The 19,075-nt window shown below is 39.9% G+C and overlaps 2 protein-coding genes across 4 annotated transcripts; one reads left to right on the top strand and one right to left on the bottom strand.

The window, feature by feature from the left end:
* Positions 1 to 5: 5 nt before the first annotated feature.
* LOC147335844 (butyrophilin subfamily 2 member A2-like) lies at positions 6 to 5,715 on the bottom strand. The gene is made up of 10 exons (XM_086282679.1): positions 5,262 to 5,715; positions 5,018 to 5,080; positions 4,416 to 4,778; positions 4,021 to 4,314; positions 3,820 to 3,912; positions 3,657 to 3,692; positions 3,542 to 3,556; positions 2,362 to 2,385; positions 2,218 to 2,253; positions 6 to 2,122 (listed from the first exon to the last, which is right to left on the bottom strand). Exons 1-10 carry the CDS (start codon positions 5,443 to 5,445, stop codon positions 1,539 to 1,541), a joined length of 1,692 nt encoding a protein of 563 aa, XP_086138805.1. The 5' UTR covers positions 5,446 to 5,715; the 3' UTR covers positions 6 to 1,538.
* A 3,880-nt stretch (positions 5,716 to 9,595) lies between these two features.
* On the top strand, positions 9,596 to 18,901 carry mfsd8 (major facilitator superfamily domain containing 8). 3 transcript variants are annotated; one of them, XM_086282693.1, is made up of 12 exons: positions 9,596 to 10,911; positions 11,325 to 11,410; positions 11,607 to 11,650; positions 12,620 to 12,860; positions 12,969 to 13,082; positions 13,171 to 13,315; positions 16,560 to 16,618; positions 16,871 to 16,979; positions 17,412 to 17,546; positions 17,626 to 17,729; positions 17,873 to 18,099; positions 18,172 to 18,901. In XM_086282693.1, exons 1-12 carry the CDS (start codon positions 10,856 to 10,858, stop codon positions 18,376 to 18,378), a joined length of 1,527 nt encoding a protein of 508 aa, XP_086138819.1. In that variant the 5' UTR covers positions 9,596 to 10,855; the 3' UTR covers positions 18,379 to 18,901. The 3 variants fall into 3 exon arrangements, with proteins under 3 accessions (XP_086138819.1, XP_086138828.1, XP_086138837.1); XM_086282702.1 differs by having other exon boundaries at positions 11,328 to 11,410; XM_086282711.1 differs by lacking the exon at positions 11,325 to 11,410.
* The last annotated feature ends 174 nt before the right edge of the window (positions 18,902 to 19,075 follow it).

Consider the following 19,075-nt stretch of genomic DNA (forward strand, 5'->3'; position numbering starts at 1 on the left):
TCATCCTGTATCGATTTTGTTTATTTAAAAAAAAAAAAGGCAGTTCTGCAAAATGTCAACATTATCAAACAAAATGCACATCAATCTTTTACATTGTTTTACAAACACAACGAAAAATATCAGAGCTTTGCAGTACACAAACAACATGTTGTCAGGTACACTGCTTTCTGATTAGTATTCAAAATGCATGCTAATTACTGTAATGCTTAATTCAGAGTATTTGAAAGGCTATTCTATTTACATATGCATACCATCAAAACTTGACAACAATACAAAGACCACTACAGTAGTGACCCATCACAAAATTTAAAATGGAAAGTGATCTAACACATCAGTACACCCTCACCCCCACACCAAAAAAGAAACTTAAAAATGGTCATGTGATGCTAACAAATCTTATAGCTACTGCACAAGCAACACATGTCCTAATCACACTATAAATAAAACGAGATGGTGTTATTGGCATACAAATACACTCGGTATACAAAGTAAAACACGCAACATCCAACATTGGTTCCACATTAAGACGAGAGGGGTTTGAGAACAACTGTAAAACTAACCAAGCCACAGACACTGCTGCAATCACAGTATCCTACACACTTGGGTATAAGAAGAAGGTACTGAGTGATACTAACTACTATGTACAGATCTGTGGTATTCTCCAGGATCAATTATTGTGCTCTGTGTTACCACAGGGTCAGCTTTGTCAACAACCACAGTAATCATTGCATCACTGAAACACTGTCAGATACTGATGGCTGGATGTGTAGTGTTCTCTGTTTGTATTAATATTTTTGGTAGTATTTTACTATTTTGTCGTATTTTTGGTTTGTAACAGTGATAAACTATCAATGATCGGTTATTGATAAGCTAACCCTGTGGTATTTGTGTTAGCTTATCAAGAATCATAATTTATGGCACTATCGTCATCATTACGCACATTAACTGTTGTTTCACACAAGTTGGAGATGCAAGGCAGTGACCTCACATTCCAGGATTTTATCATTTAGGGAATATCACAAAGGTAAGGAGCTTTTATTCCCAGGATGATGATAAGAAAGTTTGCCCTCTTTACCACTGGCAGAAGCACAGTAACACACTGCTAACAGAAATAGTCCATTACCTGTGTATAGAATTTTAGAGCAGCCATTGTTTTAGTTTACAAAAAAACCTCCACAGCACTACTCATTTTGTTTATCGTATTTTGCTTCCACTTGGAATCGAATGTGTTAAAGGCATAAAGGTTTTCTTTCTTGTTTGCCTGCCTAAATTTTAATAGATATTATTTAACTTTTTTAACCATAAGCAAGAAATTCATAGTTTCAATTGTATTTACATAAAATGATGCTGCAGCCATGGAGTTTGAGTTAATATGACCTCCAAATTTTTAAACGGTATAAATAACCTGAACATGAGACAGAATTGATGGATTTAATGTCTCAGTAAGTCAGTATAAAAGTAATGTGAGGTCATTCGTTACTTTTCCCATAAAAACAAAGAAAATGTTTCAGCTTGTACAGTTTTCCTTACTTACAATATTAAGTTTCAGTCTTGTTCTCAACTGATTCTGCACAGTTTCCTTCATCACCTGTTTGACTCTGTACTACCGCCATAGGTGATGTGTCACCTTTTCCAGGGTTAAATAATGGAAAGATGTCACCTTTGAATGTAGCCGTGAAAGATCCAATTAGTGTTTTCTCTTCTACATTATAAAATGAAAGCTCACCACTGTCACGATCCAAATACACACCGACCGTCTCTGGTCTTGAATGGAAAGGTATTGAAATCTCAGGTTGTGTGCTAAACTGAAAACTATTTGCTCTTTTGGGAGACGAAGACAGAAACCAGAAACCATTCGATGTGTTTGGAAAAGATGTGGATGAATTACTGGGGATTTCAGCTGCACTTGTAACTCCTACCCACCAGGACTGTTTGATGTCTGTGTTAATTCTCCTCATAGAAACCTCCCAGTAGTGTTTTCCAGAAGAGAAGCCAGATGTTCCTTTGATAGCTGTGACACAGGTAACCATCTCTCCATCAGGAAATTCTATCTTGGCCTCTCTCACTCTGTTGCCTACAACCTTGAGGTATGGGTTGTTTCTGTCCTCAAGTTTAACATTAACTGTTGAAAATTGAATCAGAAAGAGTGACAAAAGTCATGAAAGAGAAAAAACTGTGAAAATGTGAGATTGTCAACAAAATGAATGAAGTTATTACCATAATGATTTCTAGCTTCTGAAAGACGTCCATCTTCTGTGGGGAAATAGAGAATACATGTGTTTATACTATTATGTCCTAATGACATAACCTTCATGTGTCACCGTGATTCTAAGAACAAGGACAGCTTTAGTAACGTCTTACCTCCTGCTAAAAGTTTATCAGTCTCTGCAGAGAAATACAACAAATAGTTTATCTGTATTTTTCGTTTTAATGGAAGAATCATTTGAATCAGATTTCTTTGTCATGTCAACACTGTGCAAATGATTACAGAATGTCTTGTGTAGCTTTCCACAGTGATACTGATGGGTCAGTGTGGGATACTGCAATCCTATAACTTTTGCAATGTAGGAGGTGTATCTGATATCGGATGATCTGATATCCTCGTGTTGGTGTTGCTCCCAGACCATCATGAAAATGTTGTTCCAGGTTCAACATTGCAAGTGACCAATCACATTGTTGTGACGTTATTCTTTTGTGCGCCAAGCCATTCGTGCATTTATGAAATTCCAATGTTGCAAGGACAATATCAATTCTGCTTACTGTTTATTAAAGGGTTACGGTTAGGGTCAGGGTCCGTTGATCGGCGGACAGAGGCGGTTTCACGCAGCTTTAGTACAGTTTTTTGTTTTACGCCGGTTTTTCCCGAAGTCGCAAAAGTATGACGTCACAACATTCTGATTGGTCACTTGCAATGTTGATCCTGGAACAACATTTAGTATGATGATCTGGGAACAACACCAACACGAGGATATCAGATCAACCATCTGATATCTCCATGTTGGTGTTGTTCCTGCATCATCATAAAACTCTAGGTCCAGGATCAAGATTGCAACCAACCAATCACAATGTTGTGATGTCCATTTTTGCAGTGTGGGGGAAAAGAATAAACTGTCTTGGCTTAGATAAAACTCTCTTCTGAAAGACATGACAAGTATTTTGAGTGTTTTACTTATTATTTTTTTCAGTATAACAAATATATTATCAGATTAGCTTTGCTGTTAGCCAAATTTAGGCTACTCCTGTTGGTTTCCTAGTGACAGTTTTTAAAGCATCAGCTAACTTCTTGGCTAATGCTAACGAAGTGCTCAGACAATATGATTGGAGACTTGCGATATTGATCCTGGACCAACATTATGATGATGATGTAAGCACAACACCAGCATGGGGATAACAAATCACAGAGAGAATAGGATCCAGGTTGTGTCAGAGGCTGACTTTGCTCCATCTTCAAGCAAATGCATCATTCTTTTATCCCGTTATTACATATATAACAAAACCACAGCTGATGTGAAAAATGATTTGTTCAGTGTGACGTTCTTACCACTTAAGCCGTTCCCTGAAACACAAAATATTCATGTCAGGATTCATTTTCCGCCCGGACACATATTTATATAACTGAGAGCATTAATTTGAACTTGTCGTGTGCTCTTTCTTACCATCAATTTGGTCTCTTCCTGATTGGGCGTTCCTCACTGAAACACAAAACAAACATATCAGGATTTAATTTCAGACAGTGAACACTTTCTTATGACAGTGATAACTTTAAAGTGTTATCTATTTAAAGATATTATATAAATATATTGTGTATGTATTCGGTACCTTTCTTTCTGTAGTACATCACTCCCAATGCAGCCAACACTAATGCAGCTACAAGAAGCAGTGCAAAGGCCACCCACCCACCTGGCGAGGACTCTAATAAACAAAAAGCAAGAAATCTTGTATTTCAGCTTTTACTGTATTTACAATCAAAAACAAATAAACATAATATAACTATTACACACACACAAAAAGTCTCTTTACCAGGTTCAAGAGTCTTATGAAGAGTTCCCAGGCTCACTTTGGCCTCCTTTACCTCTTTATCAGAGAGACCCACTGAGCAGGAAGGCTCAGAGGTGGAGGAAAGAAGAAGCCAACTGTGGACTAAAAAAAGTCCAGAAGACAGATTTCTGTACACCAGACTTTGAGGTTTCACATCCTGCTTCTTGTCTGACCAGCGCAGCACAGGCTGTGGATACCAGCCTTCAGATTCACAGCTCACGTTCACCTTGTCATCTTCTCCCCACACTACTGATAGAAAAGGAGGACTTCCCGAAGCTAGATAAAGGGTCCGAGGAGGAAGATGAAGAACATTTTAATGTGAAGGTTTAGAGCAAAGCTTTTAACATCATATACATTTCCACCCCTAAGTCACTCACCTGTCACGAGTAGATTAACAGGTGCACTATCATATCCCTGGTTGCTGCTGACATAACAAAAAAAATCTCCTGTATCCTCAGTTGTGACGTTCAGCAGCTTCAGGCTCACATCGCCTGATTTCAGTCCGCCTGACGCTGCATCCTTGAGTCCAAATGAGACTCGGCCAACGTAGGCAGGTTCTTGATATTTGAACTTTTTTGACTGGTAGTGCATTACCGGGCTGTCAAAGCGATTAGTACGGTACCAGCGTACCTCCAGCTCCTCTGCATTTTGCTGTGGACTGAGCCAGCACGGCAATGTGACCTGATGGCCACGAGTCCCAGTGACAGGAGACGTGGTGGTAACCACCAAGTTGGTTGAAGCTGTAAGATAAATAACGCTGGCATCATTTATCTTTTACACTGGCAGAGTGGAAAAGATGGTTAAACACAGAAAGATAAATCTTATTATAACGAAGTCAATCAAGTTTCCAGGTTTAGCAAGAGAAGTAACAATAACATGGCTAAACTTGAAAAAATCAGAAACATTAAAGGTATGAGCAGAATCAGACACTGAGATTGTGTGTGTGTGTGTGTTTGTGTGCTACTAATCAGAGACTTACTGGGAGCAGCAGTGCAGGAAGATATAAACAGCGTCAGGAGACACAGACCTGTCACCCGTCGATCTGTAAAAAGGGAGGTGACGGAAAATTGTAAGGAGACGTTATAATTTCCTCCCCATAACTCAAATCCAGCAACGCTTAAGAAAACAAGCGTTTAATGTTGACGGCAGAAAAAAAGGGCCGAGGGCTAGTTCACGATTAGCATGCTGCTAAACGACAAAACAAGTGATCAGTGTCGACCTACCCATCGTGTTTCTGTAGCTCCACCGAGAAATCACCCTCACACAGTCAGAGATGTGCAGCTTAAAGGGAGGGACGAGAAAACGTGAAATCCAGCAGTCCGGGTAGTCCTTTCTTTCTCTGCAGTTTCTCCGCTGACCTCGATAGCTTGCTGCTTGCATTACTCTTACTTTCACTTTCATTTTCATTTTCGTCGGAGAGGGCGGAGAGACGAGGATTTGAACTCTGAAACAACTTTTATTATATCGATCTCAGGATGTCTGTAAGTACAACGTCTCCCGTTTGGGCCAATCTCAGCGAAACTTTGCGCGAACATCGCCACACATACAGTGATGATTACAATCGCTATGATTTTTTTTAAAAAGACTTAATGTGAATCTAAAATGTTTTTGACTTCAGTGTAACGCTACTCTCCGTTTGCGTTTGTTTCACGTGACACGCTCAACGTAGGTTGCCCGTATGTAACTTAACGGTCACCGTAGTTTGTATCGGCCACGTGATTTTGTTTCATGCATCGCTACGAATGACTGCAGACTTTGAAAAAGAGCCGCAGACTGGGTCGATGGCGTGCAGCTCTGTGCCCTCATACAGACTAAAATGGCTCATACCACTTTTTATGTCCGATACCGATATCATAAATTTGGATATCTGCCGATACTGATATGAATCTGATATAGTGTATTTTATAATCAATAAAACCGTTTTTTAGGTCTTGTTGCATTTTGTATAAGTACATACTCAAGTTTTAAAAAACAAAACTCCAAAGCTATTCTATTATACCCGTATGCAAAAATACATTGCACCCAAAATATTTAAAGTTCACCAATACTGTTCTTTTTATTTCAACTTTTGGTAGAACTTTAAATCTAAGTATTTTAAGAAATATTCAAAAAGTAATTCAAAATGCAATTCTATGCATATTTAAAAAACTCTTTGGCTCTGGAAAAAAAAAAGAAGTGCAGTATCAGCACAAAAATAATGTTTATATTCAACAACTTAAAAAAAATAACAACACGTTGTAGAATGGACCCTTTTATACTTAAAGCTGAACATAAATTGACACCCAGACTGGAAAGCAGTGCAAATAAATGCAACCATGGCTTCATGACACTCATATTTTATCAAGACGGAAGCTGTTTCTATCACATTTAACCTGAGACTGAATTTTGTCTAATTTCTACACACAGCTTAACACAAGTATAAAAAACTTCTTTTTCATAGTTCCTGTTTTTTTAACCACGAAACGGTTTCGTCTGCAACACTGCTTTTTCCAAAGAAAGACTTGAGTCTATCCATTGAACGGTCAGATTTAATAATGACAACGCACAGACCTCTGAGCTGCATATATCGGCTGTAAAGCTTAATGTAGGAATGCTTTAAAAACATTCAGAGATGAACTTACGAAACTTGCTTCACATTTCTGGGATAGGTTGCTCGGAGATTAAATGCCGGTTTGGCAGCATGTAGCGAGGCTCCAAATGCTTTCAGTGTGAAGCAACTCCAGACTGCTGACAGGTCTTGCAAAACCAGCGATATAGGATCGATACATTGTTTCTATCCTCTGTTCGGTATGTAGCCCTCTGAATTGTGTCAGATATTTATTTATTTATTTATTTATTTGAAATGAAAAAATAAAAATGTCTGAACGTTTTGTCTGTTTTATTTATAAAAGTCCCAGTTTCAAAATTAATGAAAAGCTGAAAGGTGTTTTGTTGTGTTAACTAATTATTGTGGAAAATAAAACTCACAGTGATTTAGTGGTGATTAAAATGAAAAATCAGAGTTTGCAAATTGATCATTCATCTCATAAGTTATTATGACACACGGATCTCCCCTACATAAGCTGGTGTTTATTAGCTAAAAATATCAGTATTGTAATGTTATCGGCAATGATATCGGCAACTCAAACTAGGGGCGTAATTTCCCGGGGGGTTATGCCCCCCCCCCCCCCCCCCCCCCAATAATTAGTTTCAGGTATTACCAGAAATTAGTTGCATGTTTAATCATCTGGAAATTTACCCAAATATATTTATTTATTTATTTAGACAGAGATCTTGACACCCCCAATGTTCAGCACAAAGTTACGCCGATGACTGAAACTTATCACAATATGAGAAAAAGAAGTACAGTTCCAGCATTATGTACTAGATTTTCCATGAGATAGAGAAACTGCTATAGTAAATGGAAAAAACTTTCAGTTTGAATCTGACTGTTAAATTTTAAGAAACAAATGTGTAAAATTACAGGAAAAGATTCTGATCAGTCCCCAGACGGTCCTCTAATTATAAAAGAGAAAGTTTGTGTTAATTAGCCAAAAAATGTATTTTTTGCAAAAAAATAAAAATAAAATTTTTTTTAAACTAAAAACAGACGTCAGTAGTTAAAAACTGTTTTGTTGTTTATTACTTAATTACTGCGGTGTAATATTTATTGGCACTGGGGAGGTTTTTATAAGCTAACTCTGTTAGCAAGATAATGACATTCATCATTGATATTTAAATCAGTTTTGATGACACATCATGATGTACAGTATTTATTCTCTAAAGTAAAAACAGAAAAATTTAAAAAATGACAATAACAGACACCCAACTGTATATAAGGTGGTAACGAGGTGATGTACGGGTTGGAGACAGTGACACTGACAAAACGACTAAAGGTGGCAGAGCAGACGATGCAATGACTTTAGCTGTGTAACAGGAGGTCCTTGTGGAGAAACAGAGAAAGACCAGAGGAGGTGTGTGGATGTAGTGAGGAAGAAAAGACACCTTTGACTAAAACCAAGAAATTTTTTAAAAACATTTGTCCTGCACACACTCAAAACACTGTTCTAAATAAGAGTTATTTTATACAAATTTAAATAATTTGCTTAGCATTATTTAATTAATAAGCTACGAGTTCAAAGGTTTTGCAATAGGCTGTTAGAATTGAGTTATTGCACTTGAATTCTGTAAAATATATAGCATAGTCCCATTGTGGACAGATGATGAACACTGTTGCTGCATGTGAGAGGATGTTAATAAGGCTTAACTGTAAAAATGACAAGGAAAGACCACTGGGACAGTTTATGTGGGTTCAAATCCAAAGACAAAGTGGAAACATAACCTGTATTGATCTTGAGACTGTGCACTAGATGTTTGGCAAATGTATATCACCCAATAACTTACTGTACACATTTCTTTGCACACCGTACTCTATGTCAGTGTATTTGAACTGCCTTGTTCTGTGTTTATGTTTTTATATGTAATTCAGTAAACCTTTAAATTATAAGAAAAACACACCCATTCTTTTTAGAGGTTCATAAAATGCGATTGAAACATGTTTAGATGAAGTAAATTGAGCTCTTGGAATATTTTAATCCTTCACAATTTTGTCATTTTATTTCAACACTATTCAATAACTTTTAGCCCAATACTACTTGGTCACTTAAATACTACATGTTGTCTTCATATTACATAATGTTCAACAAAGTCTAGAGTCTGGTTACCATATAAAGTGAATGGATCTACAACAACTACCGTCCTCCTATTTTTATCCTGGTTGCAGGGGGGCTGGGGCCTAATCCTGAAGTGATAGGTTACACCCCAGACAGCTCACCATTCTATCACAGAGACAAACAACCATTTGTGCCAGATGGTGGATTTGAACGAGGACCTTCTTACTGGGAGACAGCAGCACTAACCATCATGCCACTATTGTGATATTATTCTGTTATTATATGTTACCTTATATATGTAATCAAAGTAGTTGAATTAGAATACTGCTGTAGATCATATTATACCCTTTAAAATAGAGTGTGTGATCTGTATGTAGTTTAGTTCTCATTATACTTTTGAGTTAACAGAACATATTCACATATTAGTTCATTAGATAAATGTGCATCACTCTGTATCCTTGATCTGCTGGGAATGTGTTACACTGTTTTCTTGACATGCTTAATTGTTGAATCATGAAAAGAAGGTTGTAAGCAGGAGACTCTGTGTCTAAAGACAGGGGAGATAGATAGACCACATTCCACACCCCCACCTTACAGAAAGCAGAGAAACAACTGCCGAGGTCATAACTTAGGCGCTGTAACAGAGAAAAAATGTGATGTTTTGGCTTTTACGACTAGCTGGGGGCCACTAGAGACTATAAAAAGCTGAGCAACCCGTCACCATTTTGAGACATGTGCCTGACCCTCTGGTAGCATCTCTCCCGTCCGGACGTTGTAATGCTCTTATTGTTGAATTGTATGGAAATAAATGATTGTTGATTGAGCATTTATACACCGAGTATTGTCCTTCCTTCAGCCCAAAGATTCAAAGAACTGCGTGTTTTCAACACCACCAATCCAGGCTTATCAAAAGTAGGAAAGCTATGATTTCAAGGCTTGATGCAGAATTTTCTTTACATTTTTGTCCTTGACAGGTTAAACCACAATAAATAGCAATAGCATACACGTGGTGTGTCTAGTTGTCTGCCTCTTATAACTCCAGTGATTTTCCTGCAATTTGAAATCTCATGTGATTTAATACTTTAATAGTGCCACGAGTAGATTAAAAGGTGATCTGTCATAACCCTTGATCTACCTTAATACTCAGGTCACTCACACATGAACTATATTCAGACCAAGTCCTCTGCACTATTTTCAAGCATGTTGCATCCTGTTCACTAATGTGTGTCCTTCTATTGTTTTGTATATATTCCTCTTGTTTTGTACATATTTCTCCTGTTTGTTATTTATTTATGCCGTCTTGATATTTATATTTTATTCCTGTAGAATTTTGTTGTACATGTACAATTACAATAAAGGACTATTTTATTCTATTCTATTCTACTCTAATTTTTCACATATAAAAGTCAATAATTGTGCTCAGATTCTTCTACATTAAAGCTGAACTAGTTGCCCTTTAAATAACTTTTGTATCAGCCCCGCACTATAACTGCATCCACCAATCGCAGCACGGCGTCCTTCTCGCCGATCCAATCAAGTGACCCTCGGACTGTGTTTGGGTGGTTTGCTAGTTTTCACGTGAGCGCGGTTCGTCAAGGTGCGCGCTAACAGTCGAGTAAACACGGATGTTATTCGAAATTAGCGTCTAAAACACTGCGCAGCCTGTGCAACAACAAAGGAAAGACACCTCAGAGTGTTTAATGTTTATATAAATAATTTCATGTTAAGTTTTTGATAAGATATGATAAGCGTACTGAAGAAAAAACTCGGCAGAACACAGTTTATTTGGGACTCAATTTGCCTTATTTTGAAAGAATTTACCGGAAGCCGATGCTTAAATAATGGGTGCCTTGCGTGTTAGAGCTGTCACTGATATCATAGTCCAGCTTTGCGTGTTTTTATGTGGCGTACTGTGCTTTGTTCTTGGTAAAACGACCGTTTATCATGGTTTGCGGTATCAGTTAGACTCGTGCATATGACTTAAGGGGCCAAATGTTTCTCCCTAACGTTAGCTAGCTAGCTACCCGGAGCTTTATGGGAGAGGTGAAAGTTAGCAAGTGTCGTTCACTGACCCTCGACTACATGGCGACCTAAAAGTACTGTTTTGCTTTTTCAAAGTCCACGGGTGGAGTCATAATATCGCAGAGTTAGTGTTTTGTTAAAAGATGTCTCAACCTGAACCCGACAGCACCACCCCGCTGCTCAGGGATGAGAGGAGCAGGTAAGTCCAGATAGCCGCCTCCCTAAATAAAAACAACGAGAGGAAGCTTGAGTATGAATACACTGTTACCCAACAGGTTGTAGAAGCACTGGATTTACTGGCCTTGTGTTGTGTCTGTTTTGCCGTATGTAAGCAACAGAGCTAAGCTACAAAGCAACTTAACATAGGTAGACTTTATTTACAGTCGCTAAATAAAACACGCAACTGCAGTCAGAGATGGTGGGTGCAGCAGCTTTATTCACCTTTATTCTTTAACCCAGTTTTTCTTTATCATACTGTGTTCTCGCTCCTATAAAAAGGAGACGCTGACCTGTCACTTGGCCATATATCTTGCTGGCTCGTACATTACTCGTATAGGTTACATTGTCTTGCTGGTATGTCATCCTTTATGGATAATCTGTACTCCATGTCAGCAGCGATGACTCGCAGGATGATGACTACAGAAGTCGGTGGAGGTCCATCAGAGTCATGTACTTCACTATGTTCCTCAGTAGTGTAGGTGAGGACACGGGAATATAACACTTTTATCACGTTCAAAGTAATGATCTCAGCACTGTTACAGGAAAAACTGTGGTTTCTGACCTGTGATGCCATTTGAAGAGACATGAAATAACTTCAGTCACTTCTAGCCTAAAAACATGTTGAGCATCTTCAACAGCTTGTGTGTCATTAATGTGATCTGTGCTCTCTCTCAGGTTTCACTATTGTCATCACATCACTTTGGCCATATTTGCAAAAGGTAAGTAAGTATGACACGGTGTCTTTTGGGCTGAAGATTGTTGCCTGATTCAACTGATGTCAATAATACAAACTAAGCTCCGTGGTTTGTTTTTGCTACTTAAATGCAGTCTTGGGTGTTTAAAGAGGAAGTGAAAGATGCAAAGAGGATTGTTGGGGATTTAATTTAGGATATAGTGCCCTGCTCTTTGCCCTGGTAAAATGACTGAAAGATTAAGCCCTTGTAAGCAGGGTTCCTATACGGGTGCTGGAGAATACTTGAATTTATGTAGTGTTTTCAAGGTTTACAAAGGTGCTTGGATTTTTAATTGAGTGCTTTAAACTGCTTTGAATGTAACTGCAGTCTGTTCAAGTATATAATGAACAGACTGCAGTTACATGACCCATGATGTGTTTTAATAGGATGATCCACTGTTTTCTGTTAGCCTGTCATGCCCGCCGCTGAGTTCATTTATCTCCTTGAACTTCTGCTGTTTTGTTTTTTTTTTTTTTTTTTTTTGCTTGTTCCATTGTGTTTATTTCAACTTCTGTCTTGCTTAAGTTGCAGTATACTTCAGTTGCACCACATGTTGTGCTTTTGAAGCTACGCTTCAGCAGTATATGTTCATGTATGTCACTTCAGTGTCCTAAAACTGGATTCCAAGTATATTTGAAAACCTGAAACGCTGTTACCTTTCTACATACACTTGTATGCAATGAAGAGGTGAAATAATGTGTATAAGCCCCCCTTATGGTTAGACAATGTGTAGGACCCTGCATGTTCTGATTTTACTGTTACACTGAGACATTTTAGCCAGAACACGGTGGTCTACCAGTGAACTTTCCTCCCACTTCATGCAGCTTGGAAGCCGGTGGAATTATTGCCTAAACATGTATTCAGTTTAATATGTGGTGGCTTTGATCAACAGTGGGGTTTGATGTTGTACTAGGTTTCCTATGAGGTCTAATGTGGAGCATTCATTTCTTACAGACTGATGACAGCACTGATGCCAGCTTCCTGGGATGGGTGGTTGCAGCATACAGCATCGGACAGATGGTGGCCTCACCCATTTTTGGCTGGTGGTCCAATCATCGGCCACGCAGGGAACCACTGGTGTGTTCCATCTCCATTAACTTGGCAGCCAACATCTACTATGCCTACGCGTACCTGCCGAAGACCTATAACAAGTATCACATCCTCATGTCCAGAGTCTTTGTGGGCTTTGGAGCAGGTGATCATTTAAATATAGACCTAAAGGTTTGATATAATTTCCTTAGTAAGCAAATTGATCTGTTTCCTTTATGATGATCCATGACACGTTTCAGTCTTTCCATGTCAGGTAACGTAGCTGTGGTGAGGTCCTATGTTGCTGGAGCAACATCACTGAACGAGAGGACTGGTGCCATGGCTAACATGAGTGCCTGCCAGGCCCTCGGTTTCATCCTCGGGCCAGGTAAGTTTGACAACAGGGAGCAAAGCTGTGAGTTTGCTGAAGGAAAAATCAGTTTTAATGTTTGTTTATTTTTCTGTGTATATGTCAGCCCTGCAGGCATGTCTGTCCTTCATTGGAGAGGAAGGTGTCACACTGGACTTCATAGCGCTGAAGCTCAACATGTACACCACCCCAGCGTTACTGGCTGCAGTGTTCGGCCTCATCAACATCCTGCTCGTCGTTATTCTGCTGAGGTGACTGAACAAATTCTTGATGTGACTTCTTGTTTGTTTATAGTTTTGCCATAAACTTGATCTCTGTACTGTAGTAAATCTGTCTTCATCCCTCAACTGGGCCTTTTTTTTTTCTTTTTTCTTTCTTTGTTTTTTGAGGCACTACCTAAATGAACTTTAGCGGTCAGCAGGGTCAAAGATTTAAATCAGGACTGTTTGAGAGTTTAGTATTATTGATCTGTCAGTTTATGTATAATTAATGTTTTTAAAGATAAGAGATAAGATAGAACTTTATTAATCCCTCGGGTGGGTTCCTCTGGGAAATTCGATTTCCAAAAAAGCACAGCACCGACAGAAGTTACAGAGTTATACACACACATATATATATAAATACAGAGACAATATAAATAAAATATACGAAGGGGATAAATAGAATAAATAGGAATAAAAATAAAAATACAAGTGAATTGCACATTTCAAGTATTGAGTCTATTGCACCGTTGACTATTTACAAAAGTATTGCACAAAAGGTATTGCACAGTGAGGTGAAGAGGCACTACAGCTTAGTTGTTCCCCCCTCCTTTGTCCTCCTGTTTCCCCTCCCTCTCCCCTCCAGAGAGGAGTTAAACAGTCTGATGGCGTGTGGGACAAAGGAGTTTTTAAGTCTGTTAGTTCTTCTCTTTGGGAGAAGCAACCTGTCACTGAACAGACTCTTCTGGTTGTTTATGGCCGTGTGCAGAGGATGCCTGGCATTGTCCATAATGTCCATCAGTTTCTTTAATGTCCTTTTCTCTGCCACTGTCACCAGAGTGTCCAGCTTCATGCCGACCACAGAGCTAGCCCTCCTGATCAGTTTCTCCAGCCTGGATGAGTCCTTCTTTGCTGTGCTGCTCCCCCAGCACACCACAGCATAGAAAAGTACTCCAGCAACCACTGACTGGTAAAACATCCTCAGGAGCTTCCTGCAGATGTTAAAAGACCTCAGCCTCCTGAGGAAGTACAGTCGGCTTTGGGCTTTTTTATACAGGTGCTCTGTGTTGCATGACCAGTCCAGTTTATTGTCCACCCACAGCCCGAGGTACTTGTACTTGTTGACCACCTCCACCTCCTCCCCCTCTATCTGAACCGGCAGTGGACCTTCTCTGGACCTCCCGAAGTCCACAACCAGTTCCTTAGTCTTTGAGGTGTTGAGTTGCAGGTGGTTTGTGTGACTCCATGCGACAAAGTTCCTCACCAGACTTCTGTACTCCTCTTCCTGATCATCCCAGATACACCCCATGATGGCTGTGTCGTCTGCAAACTTCTGAATGTGGCATAATTCAGAGTTGTAGCAGAAGTCAGAGGTGTACAGGGTGAAGAGAAGAGGGGACAGCACAGTTCCCTGTGGTGCTCCTGTGCTGCTGACCACTGTGTCAGACGTGATGTCCTTCAGCCTGACGTACTGTGGTCTGTCGGTGAGGTAGTCGGAGATCCAAGCCACCAGGCAGGGGTCCACCTCCATCCTGTTCAGTTTTTCCTGAAGCATACAGGGCCGGATGGTATTAAAGGCACTGGAAAAGTCAAGAAACAGGATCCTGACCGTGCCTTTTCCCCCATCCAGGTGTGAGTGGGCTCTGTGTAGGAGGTACAGGATGGCATCCTCCACTCCGACACCCGCCTTGTATGCAAACTGTAGTGGGTCCTGGGCATGTTGTACCTGTGGTCGGAGGAGGTTGAGGAAGAGCCGCTCTAGAGTCTTCATAAGATGTGACGTCAGTGCCACCGGTCGGAAGTCATTCAGCTCATTGGGCCGGTTCTTTTTGGGGACCGGGACGATGCAGGATGTCTTCCATAGGGCGGGCACTCTCCCCAGTCGCAGACTGAGGTTGAAGACTCGTTGTAGCGGCTCCCCAAGTTCAGCAGCACACGCCTTTAGCATCCTAGGACACACCTTGTCTGGGCCTGCTGCCTTTCTGGGGCGAAGCTTCCTCAGTTGTCTCCTGACCTGATCCACTGTGACACTGGGAGATGTTTGGGAAGAGGGGAGGGGGGGAGATGTCTTGCTGCTGAGAGAGGGATTGGAGGAGGGGGGTGTCATGGTGTCAGGAAGGGGGGGAAGCGAGGGAGGTAGGAGAGTGGGGATTGGACTCTGTAGTGAAGGTGAGGGTGGGGGGGTTGTGGGCTGGTCAAACCTGTTGAAGAAGTTGTTAAGTTCGTTTGCCTTCTCCACAGTCCCCCCCACTGTGCTTTTCTTGGTGTTATGGCCTGTGATGGTTTTCACACCATTCCAGACCTCCCTCATATTGTTCCTCTCCAACTTCTGCTCCACCTTCCTCCTGTAGGTGTCCTTTGCTTCCCTCAGGCAGCGTTTCACCTCCCGCTGTGCTGCCTTCATCTCCTCCTTCACTTTGCTCCTGAAAGCCTTCTTCTTCATGTTGAGGACAGCTTTGACTTCCTTTGCCGTATAAATGTGAAGGTTCACAATTCTTTCAAATTCTGTCTTAAAGCACTATTTGTGCTTTTGGTTTTTATTGAACATACTGAAAAAATGATCCAAGTTTCTCTTCATAACCTAAAAAACATAAGTTGAGATCAGGTGACTTGAATTTGAAGAACATCTGATTTTGCTGATTTGAGAAACTCATATTGCTTTTGCAGTTTGCTTTGGGTCATTATCTGTTTACACAGTCTGATCAGGAGCGTTTGGTTGAATCCGAGCAGAGAGTGCAGCCCTGTTGCTTCCATCAGCAGTCACAAAACACCACTGACAGTCATACATGTCTATGCCATAATATTAGCCCCTCCATGTTAGACAGATGATGTGGTATGCTTCAGATCATGAGCTGTTTCTCTCCTGCTCCATACCTTTCTCTTCCCATCATTTTGATACAAGTTAATAAAAGTTAAACTTGGGTTTATCTGACCAAACATTTTTTTTTTACAGAGCTGTGCTCTTTTAGATGTTTGCTGGCAAAGTCTAGTCTGGCCTTCAAGTGGTTGCTTGCACCTTTTAAATCCTCCATATTTACATTCATGAAGGTGATTGTAGACCTTGACAATGATACTCCTGCATCCTGAAATATTTTTGACTTGTCTTTAACGTGTGAAGTTGTTTTTCCTTAACCATTTTTTTTTTTTTTTTTGAAGGAAAAAAAAAAAAGGATCGGTCTTCAGTAGGATAGTTCTGGAAAATTTCAGTATTTGACTGTTTATTTCGTTATTTTACATGGACTAAAAAATACTGTGGATATACCCTTTAACTAAAATGTTTGATTCTTTCCATCAGAGAGCATCACGTTGATGAAGATGGAAGGCACATTCAATCTATCAACTACACATCAGAAGGTGTATCTATTTTTCTTTAGCATTTACTGTATGCCAAGGAAAGACCACTTGCTGAAGTCAATTTACAGAAAAAATGAAAACTATTTGGACTAAAACATTTATTTATTTTTAAGTCATTTAACATACAGAGTGACATAAAGCAGTACTGCACTGAGTCTGAATGGCTAATGTTAAAGGAATCATACATTTTGAATATGGAAATAAATGAGTCATGTTTTACAGTTTCTGATGGAAGATACATTTGTTTTCTAGAGAGAGTTGATATTTCAGAAGAAACTGTTGAAAGCATCGATCAGGTGGCTGTCATGACATCCAACATCCTGTTCTTCATCATCATGTTCATCTTTGCCATCTTTGAGACGTATGTATTTCTTCAAAGACGTCAGACTCACAGATGGTACATAAAAGCTGGTTCCAAGTAGGGCTGGGTATCGCCACTGATTTCTATTAGTTATTCAATTTTGATTGATGAGGTCCCGGTTTGATTTCATTTTGACTCAGTCAGAAATATTGTGATAATGATCATTTACAAGTACATGTGAGACTTCATCAGAGGTGTAAGCATCACAGCAGATAACTTTGTGTCAAAGTAACTGAGGATAAAACAGAAAAATATAAAGGAGATCATTTTATACATTATCTCTGCGATTGACAAGCTTCCTGGTTTCAAAACGCAAGCATGGTGACAGTTCTCAGCCAGAGCTATGCCTGTCTTTTATATCCAGTCTAGGCAGTCTTTCTCTCTCTTTAAAACCTCTTTTGTACTCTGTTGTGATTCTGTGTTTTTCTTCAGAATTACCACGCCCCTATCTATGGACATGTTTGCCTGGACAAGGAAAGAAGCTGTGCTGTACAACGGGATCATTCTCTGCTGCATCGGATTTGTATCAATCTTGGTGTTTCTGGCTGTAAAAGTGGCTGCTCTTAGGTATCACCCCTCTCACTGCACATATAAATTACATCAAAAAAAGAATCGCCTTTCCTGAATTTCGTTAATTTCCTTCCAGATTCGGAGATCGGCCTGTGTTGTTAATCGGCTTGGTCATTATTTTCTGTGGCTTCTTTATTCTTCTTCCATGGGGAAACCATTATCCTAAAATCCAGTGGGCAGGTATTGATCGGTTGAATTAAGTAGTCAGATTAGTTTCCAGTTGTTGCCATTTTGACTCTTGACAGCTCAGTGTGTAGTTGTTACATCTTTCCAAGCATCTGTTTAGATTTAAACTAATTTCTACCCTCCTCTTTCACAAACAGACATAAAAAACAACTCCTTTGTGACTCAGATGCCTGACCTCGTGCCAGCCCCGAACAGTACTGTGGAGCCAACGGGGTGTCCCATCGAACAAACCTGGTGCCAGTATACTCCTGCTATACACATAGCTCAGTTCTTCTCAGCGGACTTCCTCATTGGAGTGGGATACCCAGCCTGCAATGTGATGTCCTACACACTGTATTCCAAAATCCTTGGACCCAAACCTCAGGTAAATACTAACATGTGTGATGCTTTAAAATAATTTTGAACGCGCCCATATACTTCTCAAATGTTTCACCAGGGTGTGTACATGGGCTGGCTGACGGCGTCGGGCAGCGGGGCACGGACACTCGGCCCGGTCTTCGTCTCCCATGTCTACACCCACCTGGGACCTCGCTGGACCTTCAGCCTCATCTGCGGCATGGTGGCAGGAGCCATCATCCTCCTCATCTCGGCCTACCGCAGACTCATTGCCTTTTCTGTTCGCCATGGAAGGATTGTAGAGTAGCATTGATGGAAACCGATCGCCGTTTGTTATACTTGCTTTCAGCACATAAGTCCTGGCCATCATGACATTCTGTCGCTGCCACTTTGAAAAGTGGGGACGGATAAACTTTTAAAAGTTTGTAACTCAGGGTTTTGACTTTTTAACTCTTGCAAAGACAGTTTTTTTTCATAACATGATCGAAGACCGCTGCTTCATGATTTATAAAGGAGCTAAAACTGCAGTGAACGCGCCGCTCACTTGTTGGGAAAGAAAACATGACAGAAGTGTGTCTTTGAGTGATGAACATAATTACACATGCATTACATCATAGAACATTACATTTGACAATTTTAACATTTCCTGCTAAACTCTTTTTCTTAATGGAAAAAAATACTGATATTATTTTTCCTTCTGTTAATGGCTTAACCTGTAGTTGTTTAAAACTGCGGGTTTTTGTCTATTGGAAAATATTCAGAAATGTCTGGGTGGGTGCGGGTGTGTATGGTAACAATAAACTGATTAATAAATAAACTGTTTAAGATTTTATCTAACCCTGTGCTGGCAGTATTTAATGTGTATATCTTATGATGAGGTGGGCTTCTTTATATCAGACAATGTATTATGTGTAGCCTAACATTGTTGCTCCTCAGAGAAGGCTTAAGCAGCTGTGCACTTTAAATTGTTAAAGAAAAAACATAACAAAAAAAAAACATGAGAA

The sequence above is a fragment of the Aulonocara sp. 'chitande type north' Nkhata Bay genome, linkage group LG3 (genome assembly GCF_057382095.1).
Source record: "Aulonocara sp. 'chitande type north' Nkhata Bay isolate Kocher_YH1m ecotype deep benthic linkage group LG3, A_spYH_male_GT1.1, whole genome shotgun sequence".
Lineage (NCBI taxonomy): Eukaryota > Metazoa > Chordata > Actinopteri > Cichliformes > Cichlidae > Aulonocara > Aulonocara sp. 'chitande type north' Nkhata Bay.

What these genes read in the sequence shown, in the direction of transcription:
- mfsd8 (XM_086282693.1), top strand. Translation starts at nt 10,856, where the DNA reads ATGTCTCAACCTGAACCCGACAGCACCACCCCGCTGCTCAGGGATGAG. An exon ending in TATGTTCCTCAGTAGTGTAG is followed by an intron (nt 11,411 to 11,606) that starts GTGAGGACACGG and finishes GCTCTCTCTCAG; the next exon opens with GTTTCACTATTGTCATCACA. An exon ending in ATCTTTGCCATCTTTGAGAC is followed by an intron (nt 16,980 to 17,411) that starts GTATGTATTTCT and finishes GTTTTTCTTCAG; the next exon opens with AATTACCACGCCCCTATCTA.
- LOC147335844 (XM_086282679.1), bottom strand. Translation starts at nt 5,445, where the DNA reads ATGAAAATGAAAGTGAAAGTAAGAGTAATGCAAGCAGCAAGCTATCGA. An exon ending in GATGTACTACAGAAAGAAAG is followed by an intron (nt 3,693 to 3,819) that starts GTACCGAATACA and finishes TTTGTGTTTCAG; the next exon opens with TGAGGAACGCCCAATCAGGA. An exon ending in TGATAAACTTTTAGCAGGAG is followed by an intron (nt 2,254 to 2,361) that starts GTAAGACGTTAC and finishes ATTTCCCCACAG; the next exon opens with AAGATGGACGTCTTTCAGAA.